The sequence below is a fragment of the Cynocephalus volans genome, chromosome 6, assembly GCF_027409185.1.
Source record: "Cynocephalus volans isolate mCynVol1 chromosome 6, mCynVol1.pri, whole genome shotgun sequence".
Taxonomy (NCBI): domain Eukaryota; kingdom Metazoa; phylum Chordata; class Mammalia; order Dermoptera; family Cynocephalidae; genus Cynocephalus; species Cynocephalus volans.
Genome location: NC_084465.1, coordinates 156,373,128 through 156,385,379, shown reverse-complemented (window position 1 = coordinate 156,385,379; position 12,252 = coordinate 156,373,128). Strand labels below are relative to the sequence as shown.

Here is a 12,252-nt window from a genome sequence, read left to right as displayed (position 1 = left end):
GTGTGCTGAGGCTGAGCCAGCAGACTGTTCTGTCACCCAGAGGTGGAGTGAAAGGTGTTTCACAAGAACATGCCCTGGAATCACTCTTAGCGTCTTTCTATGTGTGCCCTGAGTGCAACCCACTTATGTAAACATAATCTCAAAGATGCCTCATGACAGTCACATTTCTAGAAAGAGGGCATTTTTCATATCCTTTGGGTGGTGGTGTGTTGAAGCTGGCTCAATCCAGCTGCAAGGAGCCAGTCTGGGGCTTTCTAGAAAGCTTTCCCAAGAGCCCACTGTTTGAGCATTTGCCAGCCCTCCACTGGTCTCCCAGACTGCTCATGAAGGAATGAAGTGTCCTGCCAACATGGCTTCGCAGGGGAGCACCACCTGCACCGTCAGGAACCATGTTTCTACTCGCCTATTCCTAAACACAATTTCTATGTTTAAGAAGCTGTTCCTGGATTATGTGTCCTTATTAGGGACAGCTATCTGCAGATGACACATCTGTTTATATTGCAACCAAATCAGTCTTTACAAAAGAATTTCACAAACTAATTTTAAAAAGGAAAAAATCAAAAACCCAATAAATAACCCTCCTGACAGTCCTTTCCAACTATGGATGACACCACGTGCTGCACCCGACCCATGTGGACATGCCTGGTGGCACCTAGAGTCATTTAAGAGGAATAACTACAGCAAATTAATAAGTAACACTTTTATTCATTCTATGGAAAAAGATATTTATTGCTTTCAAATAAGAGACTAAAATTATGAAGAGTTATGAAGTCTCAAGTTTTGGGCCAGGAACTTGAAAAAAGCTTATTTTGCCCTAGGGAGTTTGCTATGTTATCGGTTCTCAATCTGGCTCGAATCACCTGAATACACACAAAAAGACTTATTTTACAATAAATCTGATATATTTTACAGTAAAGGAAATAGTTAATGGGAATAATGTCTCCTTAGATCTTTAGCAGTTATTATATGTCTGTGCATACAAATGTTATATAAATATATTTTAAATGTTTATAGGAGAAAGATGAATAGCCCGTAGTGAAAAAGAACCTCTAGCAAAGTTATGACTTTGAGTTGCTATTTCTATCCTATTCTTACGCAGAACTATTTGATGGCTTCTGCCAGGCCTTATGTTTTATGGACTGGGCCAGCCATGTGGGTCTTTCAGCTGGGACAGGCCAAGACCTGAAATTCTCTCACATGGGAGAAAATTTAAAAATGTATTGCATTTGCTCCCTGGCACAAGTGGCTAGAATGAAGGGACGAGACTTAACGTTAAACCATAAATGGTTACGTTTATATACATAGAAGCATCGATTGGATTTATGTCCTTTGGACCCTGTAGACTTAGTAGCCAGGACCCCAGAGCTATTGAAAGAGTTATGAAAATTTTTGAGAAGGGGAAAAGGTTAAAATTAAAAGGAATCTTTAAAGGATAGACAGATTAGATAGATAGAGATGGGAATACGTACTTACATACTCCAATATGTACACACATAAATAACTGTCCAGGGAATAAAGACTTATGTGAGCAGTTAGCTCTTAGATAGTTATATCTAAATTATTACAGTTTTATCTAGATGTTTCTAAATTATTTTTAAACATCTAAATTGTAGATACATAGTTATATCTGTTAGATAGATAGTTACATGTAATTAGATATATCTAAATTATTCTTAATGTGACACAGGTGCAGGCTATTAGGTTTGACAGGACGTTGAAGTGTCCTCTAAAAGCACCAGAGCCCAGGAGAGACTTGTATCCCTGGTGCCACCTCTGCCATCAACCCCCAGGTAGGTGTCGCTATGTCCCTCCTGAAGCTGACCCTGAGAGGACAGAGATGGGAAGAGAAATAAGGAAAAGAGGGAAAGCTGCTGTAGGAGCCACTGGTGCTCAGTTTTGCTGGGGAACGTACGAAACACACTTGGAGCTGCCTCAGCAACTCCCATTTGAAATTGGTGAAGGTGCCCCTGGGATGGCAATTCCTCAGCACCCCTGGGCAAGTCCGCTCTCCCGCCAGAGGAAGCCCTCAAGTGGACAGTCTCCAGCGTGCATGAGGACAGTAGGTTCTGAAAGAGGATCAGCGGGACCTGATGCTACGGGAGGAGTCACCTGATTTGTGCCAGTGGACATCCGCAGCACTGTTATTTCTCTTTCTGTGATCTACCCACAGCAAACACTTCCAGGGGGTCAGTCTGCCACACCACGGAAATGGATGACCCACTGGTGAGCACATTACTTTTTAAAGTATTTTTTATGTTTCTCATCCTCCTCACCTTGCCTGACAGCTGTTGGCTGCCAGTCTTCACCAAACGCGTCTCCTAAGTGTCTTCCCTGGTAATACGTTTGCTCTTTTCCTGCAAACTACAGACAGGTGTAAATACAAATAAAGAGAGACTCGCCCTCCTCCCATTTTCCCATCTTTGAGAGCCATGGCACAGTCGCAGGACCCTCATTTTGGGTCAACTGCTTCCTCTGTTCCGCCCGATTTTCCCTTCATGCCTCATGGTTGGCATGAAGACTTGGGAAATAAGCCTGCGTGGGTGTGAGGAAAAGGTGGCATCTCTATCAGAACCACACACGCTCCTCCTTGCTTTCGCCGCCCCCCAACCCCTCCCTGGGTGTGACTGTAAATTAAGCTCTTCCATATGCAGCCACGTCACTCAACACATCCTCAAATAAGCTTCGATTGGAGAGTATCGCTGTGTCAGAACATGCATCTCACCCAACACTTACACCCGTACTCGTTCACACGCGGGCAAGTCCACTCCGTGAAAACCAGGAAATTCCCTCTCAGAGTCACAGCCTTGATTTCAATGTTATTTTGCCATTTTTAATCGGGGTTATTATCATTCACACAAGGCAGGTGATGTTAAACAATTTCTTACAACAAAATAGAGATATCATAACTCTAGAAAGCAACTGCCTTATGAGAATTTTGAGTTGGAGTGAAAATCAAGGGAATGAATAAAATACAAAAACTCATAAAATTCTCATCATATTAAGAGCCTATATTCACTGTCCTTTATAGAGAACCCAAAACACCCCAGGCCTTTTAAAAGTCTTGAACTCTCTCTTCCCCTCATTAAGATCACAGTATGATGGGATTTGTCCTGGATAGACAGGACACCCCCAGACTCGTATCTCAGGAATCACAATATAGTTGGCTAAGGCGTTATGATGTTAAGCTTCCCCTATTTGTATGCTTTGTGAAATCCAGTGAGAGAAAGTTTGTAAATTATTGTGTTAAAAAGTGAACAGAACATCAGCCTGAAATAAAGTTGAAGAAAACAAAAAGAAATCAAGTCCAGTTAGTGTTCATCCAAGGAAAAAAGCATAAGACTTACCTGGGCTGTGTCAGGAACTTGGGGTCTGGTTTTCAGTCGAGCGTCAAGGAACCCTCCTGGAGGAGGCATCTTGCTTACGACGCTGTTGTAGTACGGGTGGTCGGAGCCTTCTCCCTCCTCTTCTGTCCATGGCTCATCCAGACTCTGCATTCTGTTAAAAGAAGATTTTCAAGGGTTTTAGCCAAAAGCTGAGTTTGCAGTCAAAAAGCAACAAATCTAATGTTAGTACCAGTTATCATGAAAAGAGATCTTAGTCACTGCCCCTCAGTCATGTGGGCCTTAGACACATATGAACAGCAGATAAGTGGTTTGGCCAAATATCCCTGCCTTATTCAAGGTTCTACCCATTGCGAAACATCAGTCATATTTGAAACAGGTCCTTTTTTAAAAGTACATTTTTTAATTAAGAAAGAAATACCTTATGATGAAATATAATCAGATCATCAAGACACAGATACACATTTCAGTAAGTCATAAAATTTAAAGAAAATCAACTAAAAAGTGGAGATTTAGTGACATCAGGAAAATGGCAAAGAATTTCTGAAAATTCTCTCTTCCGTAAAAGCAACAAGAAACCTGGCAAAACAGAAAACCAATAAACAAAAACTTTTTATCAGAAACTTTTTCAGAACTCTGGAATTTAACCAGAAGCTTGTACAACCCAGGAAGTGTTCATTTTAAAACGAACAAACAGGTATAAGAATAGTATCTTTGTGGAATTTTTAAATGCTCCATTTCTATCTCAGTGGTAGCTTTGAAAGCCAAGGGCCCACAGTTACGGTGAAAACCAGCAGCCTGGCAGCCACCAGAAGAAAAACAACACTGAGTCTCCTTCAAAGTCCCATTCCCAGAAAACTATCACTATTTGACCTGTTTCATTGTTCCTTGAAAGATCCAACTCCCAAGACTGTCTTTATTTGAACTCATTCAGAGCTTGCCTGGGGCAAAAAGTCTCTTCCTCAGGGGCACTGTCAAAAAGAATTAGAGGCAATCGTCTAACATTTTGGCTCATCGAGGTAGTGGAAAACCTTTAGGTCAAAAAGTAGGCTAATAAAAAGCGTAAAAGGAAAAGATGGGAAATGAGATCTCCATAGGAACTTTAATAAGCACCAACATATTTCTGAGAATCTAGAAAGCCACGTGCATGTGTACAAATGTGTGCATTCCCAGGGCTGCATGTCTGCTTGGTATACGTGTGAGAAGGCCCTAAGCTCTCTGGCTGACCTTAAAGCTCTGCATACGCAGAAAGTGAAGGCTAAGGCAGAGTTGTCAACTGCCTGGCTGAGTGTTGAAGAAATGCCTCAACACACACACACACACACACACACACAAAGCCCCTCTGCAAAGACTGGGAGATTTAGTGGTTTCAGGCATATAAGGAAATATCTTTCCAGTCATTAGCTGACTAATAAGTGAACCAAGCAGAGTCATCAATGGACACATACAACAAGGAATACAGACTTTACAGAATTAGTTTAGAAAAGTTACTACAACAAATAACCACAACAAATAACAACAATACAAGTACTGAGGAGCGAAAAACTCTGATTTCCAGAGTTGCCACATAAATTACTTAAAATTTCTGGTTACAGCAAAAAATTATGGGACATGCCAAGAAAAAAGTATGGATATTACACAGGAAAAAAGCACTAAACAGAAACTGTCCCTGAGGAAAATCAGATTTTGGACTAACTAAACAAAGACTCTAAATTAATTACCTAAAATATGTTCAAAAAACTAAAATAAACCACGCATAAAAAAACTAAACATGAGAACAATGCCTTGCCAGATATGGAATATCAATATAGGCATAGAAATAATAAAAGAAGAACCAAACAGAAATTTTAGAGTTGAAAATTCTAATAACTGAAATAAAAATTTCACTTGGGATTAATAGCAGGTTTGAAGAGGCAGATGAAATAACGACAGAACTCAAAGATAGGTCAATTGAGATTATTCTGGTTGGGGAACAGAAAGAAAAAAAAATTAAGAAAAATGAACAGAGCCTCAGAGTCCCATAGGACACCATTAAGCACATCAACATACACATAAGGGAGTCCTTGAAGGACAGGAGAGACTGAAAAGGGTAGAAAAAACATTTGAAGAAATAATGGCAGACAACTTCTCAAATTTGATGAGAAACATTAATCTACACATCCAGTAAGCTTTAAAAAAAAAAAACCTCAGAATGAACTCAAGTAGATTCACACATCATAATCCAACTGTTTGATCCAAAGAAAATGAGAAACTCTTGAAAACATCACGTACAAGGGGTCCTTAATATATTAACAGCTGATATTTTATTAGGAACAATGCAGGTCAAAAGGCAGTGGAATGACATATTCCTGAAAGACTGTCTACCAAGAACACTACATCCAATAAAATTACCCTTCAAAAATGAAGCATAAATTAAAATATTCCCAGATAAATAAAAATGAAGAAACTAACATTACTAACAAATCTGCCCTACAAGAAATACTACAAGTAATTCAGGCTGAAGTGAAAGGACATGAAAAGGTAACTCATATCAACATGAAGAAATGGAGAATAATGGTAAAATTAACTACATAGGTAAATATAAGAGACAGCATCAATGTACTTTTGTCTATAATTCTTTCATTCCTACCCTTTAATTTAAAAGACAACTAAAACAAACAATAATTATAAATCTGTGTTGATGGGAACACAATATATAAAGATATAATTTGTATGACAATAGCAGCACAATGGAAAGTGGAGAAATGGAGCTACATAGGAGCAAAGTTTTTGTGTACTATTGAAATTAAGTTGATATTAATCTAAACTAAATTGTTATGAATAAAGATGTTAATTGTAATCCCCAAGGGAACCATGAAGAAAATTATTTTTAAAAATAGCAAAATAAACAAGGAAACTAAAATGGTACACTTGAAAAATATTTAACACCAATGAAGGTAGTAATGGAGAAAGAAAGGGACAAAAATGGTATAAGAAAAAAAAAGCAAAACTGCATGGAAAAATTCTAACATTAGAAACTGCATTATATGTAAATACATTAAACACTCCAATTAAAAGACAAAGATTGGCAGAATGTATTAAAAAATGATCTGACTACATGCTTTCTATGAGATGCACACTTTAGATTTAGAGACATAAATAGAATGAAAGTAAAAGGATGTAAAAAGACATTTCATGCAAACAATAACCAAAAGACAGTTGCAGTGGCAATACTAATATCAGACAAAATAGACTTTAGGACAAAAATTGTTACCAGAGATGCAGAAAGACAGTTTATAACAATAAAAGAGCAATCCATCAAGAAGATATAGCAATTATAAAGAAATATGTGTCTCACAGCAAACCCAAAAATACATGAAGCAAAATCTGACAAAACCAATGGGAGAAATGAACAATTAAACAATAATAGTTGGGGACACTAATACACCACTTTCAATAATGGACAGAACAACTACACAGAAGATTCAGAAATAGAAGAGTGAAAAACATTATCAACCAACTAGACCTAACAGACATATACAGAACACTTCACCCAACAACAGCAGAATACAAACTCTTCTCCAGCTCACATCTCCAGGATAGACCATATATAAAGCTATAAAACAAGTCTCAAAAATTTAAAGTATTGATGGGTAGGATGCTTCACAAATAAAATGGAGAAAAAAAATTTCAAGTATTGAAATCATACTAAGTATTTTTCAGACAATAATAGAATCAAAGTGAAATCACTACCAGAAGGAAATTGAGGGAATTTTAAAATACATAGAAATTAAACAACACATTTCTAAATAAATAATGGGTCAAAAAGAGATCACATGGGAAATTAGAAAATACTTTGAAATAAATGAAAACAAAAACAACATATCAAAACTTATGTGATAAAGCAAAAAAAAAAAAAAAACAAACAAAAAAAAAAGCGCATAGAGGGAAATTTATAGCTGTAACCACCTAAACAGTAAATGAAGATCTCAAATCAATAACCTGACTTCTACCTTAAGAAACTAGAAGAAGAAGTGCAAACTAAGCCCAAAAACAAGCAGAAGGAAGAAAATAATATTAAAGTGTAAGTAAATGAAATAGAGAGTGGGAAAACAATAAAATTAACAAAACCAAGCATTAGTTCTTGGAAAGATAAACAAAATTGTCAAATCTCTAGCTAGACTGACCAAGAAAAAGAAGAGAAGACTCAAATTATAAAAATCAGCAATGAAACAGGAGATATTACTACTAACCATAAAGAAATAAAAAGGATTATAATAGAAACTATATATAATTGTATGCCAACAAATTAGATAACCTAGATGAAATGGAAAAATTCCTAGAAAGATTCAAACTACCAAAACTGACTCAAGAAGAAATTAAAAAAAAAAAAAAACTGAATAGACTTGTAACAAGTAAAGAGATTGATTTAGTAATCAAAAAGTTTGCCTTCCAAGAAAAGCCCAAGATCAAAGGGCTTCCTGGTGAATTCTACCAAACATTTAAAGGAGAATTAACAGCAATTCTTCACAAACTCTGCCAAAAAATAGAAGATGAGGGAACACTTCCAAACTCAGTCTGTGAGGCCACTATTACCCTGATACCAAAACCAGACAAAGACACCAAAAGAAAAGAAAACTACATATCAGTATCTTTTATGAATGTGAACAGAAAAATACTAGCAAACCAAATCAAGCAGCATGTAAAAAGAATTATACACCAAGATGAAGTGGGTTAGTTCAACATCCAAAAACCAACTAATATATTAAACATGATATATTTATCGTATCAACAAAATAAAAAACAATTACCACATAATCATCTCAATATATTCAGAAAAAGCACTTGACAAAATCCAACACAGAACACTCAACAAAATTGGAATAGAGGGGCATTTCTGATAAAGGCATCTATGAAAAGCCCACAGCTAACATCATAGTTGATGGTGAAAGACTGGATGCTTTCCCCCTAATATCAGAAACATGACAAGGATGTCCCCTCATGACAAGGATGTCCCCTCCAGAACCACTGTACTGGAGGTTCTAGCCAGGGCAATTAGATAACAAAAATATATAAAAGGCATCCAGATTAGAAAGAAAGAAATCAAACTCACTCTATTTGCAGATGACATGTCTTGTATATAGAAAAGCATAAAGAATCACAAAAAAGCTGTTAGAGCTAAGAAGTGAGTTGAGCAAGGTTGTTGGATAAAAGATAAAAATGTACAAAAATCAGAGTATTTTATATAATAACAGTGAAAAAGGCAAAAAAATAAAATTAAAGAACACTCATTTATCATAGCATCAAAAAGAATAAAATATCTAGGAGAAAAATTACCAAAACAAGTGCAGAACTGTATACTGAAAATTACAAAACATTGCTGAAAGAAATTGAAGCGAATCTAAATAAATGTCAGGACAATCTGTGTTCATGGATTGGAAGACTTAAAATTGCTAAGATGGCAATACTCCTCAAATTGGTCTATGAATGCAACACAATCCCTATCAAAATCCCATTGTCTTTTTGAAAAAAATAGACAAGCTATCCTAAAATTCACATGGAATTGCTAGGGTCCCAGAACGGTCAAAATAATCTTGAAAATTAACAAAGTTAGAGAACTCATACTTCCAATTTCAAACTTACAAAGCTCCAGTATTTAAACACAAGGACAGATATATGAATATAGCTCAATTGATAGAATAGAATAGAATAGAGTCCAGAAATAATGACCATACATTTACAGTCATTTGATTTTGACAAGGGTGCCAAGATAATTCAGTAGGTAAAAGAATAATCTTTTCAACAAATGGTATTGTGAAAACTGGAAATCCACATGTGAAAGAATGAAGTTGGATCCCTATATCATATCATATCCAAAAATTAATTCAAAATGAATTAAAGCCCTGAATGCAAGTGCTACAAACTATAAAATTTTTAGAAGAAACCACAGGCATAAATCTTTGTAACCTTGAATTAGTCAATGATTGCTTACACATGACAAGAAAAGTACAAGCAGTCAAAAACAAACAAACAAACAAACAAACAAACAACCCCAGGTAAGCTGGACTTCACCAAAATCAAAAAACTATTAGACTTCAAAGAACACTACCAAGAAAGTAAAAATACAACCAACCCACAAAATGAGAGAAAATATTTGCTAATTATACATCTATTTTTTTTTTTTTTTTGTCCTTTTTTGTGACCTTGCTCAGCCAGTGAGCAAACCGGCCATCCCTATATAGGATCCGAACCCACGGCGGGAGCACTGCATCTAAAAAGAGACATGTATCCAGAATATCTAAAGAACTTCTCAATAATAAAGACAAATAACCAATATTAAAATGATCTAAGGATTTAAGCAGATACTTCTCCAAAGAAGATATACAAATAGTCAATAAACACATGAGAAGATGCTTGACATCATTAGCCATCAGGAAAATGCAAACCAAAATCATAATCAGAGACCCTTTCATTCATAGCTATAATCAAAAAGACATACAATAACAAGTGTCAGTGAGCACGTGGAGAGATTATAACCCTCCTCATACACTGCTGATGGGAATGCAAAATGGTGCAGCCACTTGGGAAAATGGCTAGTGTAGTGGATTGAATTATGTCCCCCCCAAACTCATTGAAGCTTGAATTGTGTATCACAAGTTTTATGTATTAGAAACTTGGTCCCCATTGTGACTGTGAAGAGGGTGGGGAACCCTATTATGGTAATCGAAAGGTGGAGCCTTGAAGAGGTGATTAGACTATGGGACCATGCCGTAGTGAATGGATTAAAAATGGTGGTCATAGGTGTGGTCTGGAGGGCTTTTAAAAGGGGAGCCTGAAGAGTCTCTCTCTGCTCTCTCTGCTCCACCATTTTCACAATGTGATACTGTGTCACCACCAAAGAAAGCCTTCACCAGATGTGTTCCTTGGACTTTAGACTTTCCAGCTTCAGAAAGTGTAAGAAATAAATTTTGTTTTTCTTTATAAATCACCCAATTTTGGGTATTTTGTTATAAGCAACAGAAGCAGACTAACACAGCTTGGCATTCTCTCAAAAAGCTTAGCATAGCATGACTTTATGACCCAGCAATTCCACTCCTAGGTATATACACAAAAGTACTGAAACATATGTCTGTGCAAAAACATAGCAGCATTACTCGTAAGGTCTAAAAGGTGGAAACAACCCAAATGTCCGTAAACTAACGAATGGATGAACAAAAGGTGGTATATTGGTACAGTAGAATGTCATTAAGAACTCTAAAAAGAATGAAACATTGACAGATCCTACAACATGGATGACCCTTGAAAACATTCTTCTTAGTGAAAAAAGCCAGACACACACTATATGATTCCATTTATATGAAATGTCCAGAACTCGCAAATCCAGAGACAGGAAGTCGATGAGTGGTTGCCCGGGGAGATGGCGTGAGGAATGGGAGGAATTACTAATGGGTGTGAAGTTATTCTGGGGGATGATGAAACTGTTCTGGAATTAATGGTGCTGACTGTACATCCTTTGAATATACTAGCAAATCCACTGAACCGTACACTTTAAAAGGGTGATTAATTCATATGTGAATTACATAGCAAGCTTTTAAAAAATAATAGAGCATTAGCTACATTTGATTTGCTTTTCATTGTCTTCCCTGGTTTTTTGTTGAAATGCCCTTGGATTTCTGCAAAGAAAATCAGAGGAAAATTCTCCAAGGAAAATCAGACCATAACCAAAAATCCATTCATTTATAAGTGCTAGTTCTGATTTCCAGTTAAAGATGGGCTGGGAATCCAGATCATAGAGTCTCTCCCCCGATAATTAACACCACGAACAAAAATAATTCACAAATAAGTAAGTCCATACACCAGCAGCAAGAGAAGGAAAAGAGAAAACTCACTCCACAAACATGGAGCGCTGGGACCCACTGGGAAGACCCAACATTGCCACATTCCCTCTCACCCCTGTCCCTGTCACCACCCAAGCTGTAAGGACAAGAAGCTGAATGTACCAATTCCTCATACCTCCAGCAAATATTTCCCAATTTGGAGACAAATGGCCTGAGGGAGTGAGCAGAAAACTGAGAGAGAACCTCTTAAAAATGGAAGGTCCTATCTTACTGGCCCCCTAGGACCTCTGCATCTCAGAAGGAAAGCCAGCCGTGCCATCCTCAGTCTAGGCTGGCTACAGGGTGCCTCTCTCACTGCTGCTGTCCCCAGCTGGAGGAGCGGCGCTACAACAGAAGGGGAGCAAGCCCAGGCAGGGCCGCTTGCTTCGCTCTCTGACCCCGCGAGGTGGACGTGACAAGCAGTGGCAGGCAGGGGAGGTGGGCAGCAGGACAGTCACCTACCGTAGGAAGCTATAGACAGGACCCCTTGTCACTGTCCTGCTTCAGAAATCGTATACCAAGACTTACCTGTGGAGCTGAAGTTTTTCTCACTTCCTAAGGAAACTCAATAGTAGACTCTGAACATGTTTATAATAAACTAAACATCTCACAATTCCTGTTCACATTCACTATTGTATTTGACACTTAAAACAACTGTCACATTATTCCTTTTTTACAGACAGAGAGGTTAAGGAACTTGCCCAGGGCCACAGAGAAGGCAAACGAGCTACAACTCTGTTAAGCTATGAAGGCTGATAAAGCAGCGGCAGCGCTGGCAGCCAGCACACTGCCTGGTGGAGAGAACCTCTTGCAGCAGAACTCTGGCTAACTGTGATGTCAAGGACAATGGGACTCATAGAGCCTGTGGTTACACAGACCCAAGAAGCTGACATATGGAGGTATCACATGGTTGCAGAAGAAACAGAACAAAAAACATTACAGTGAAGTAGCTCTTCTGTAACCCTGGCTACCATCACTATAGTTTCAAGAAAATGTTTTTCTGCACATTCAAAGCATCATCCATATGTTGGCTTCCATCTGTCAGTTTCCTGTGC

General features: G+C 37.7%; 1 protein-coding gene across 1 annotated transcript in view; it reads right to left on the bottom strand.

Annotated features, from left to right (window-relative positions):
* SHC3 (SHC adaptor protein 3) overlaps positions 1 to 12,252 on the bottom strand; it is a 145,096-nt gene that overhangs the window by 30,472 nt on the left and 102,372 nt on the right. Inside the window, exons 8-9 of the mRNA XM_063100869.1 lie at positions 3,345 to 3,495; positions 2,274 to 2,361 (exon numbers count right to left, since the gene is read on the bottom strand). Coding sequence (XP_062956939.1) covers positions 2,274 to 2,361; positions 3,345 to 3,495 — 239 coding nt within the window. The remainder of the gene's footprint in view (positions 1 to 2,273; positions 2,362 to 3,344; positions 3,496 to 12,252) is intronic.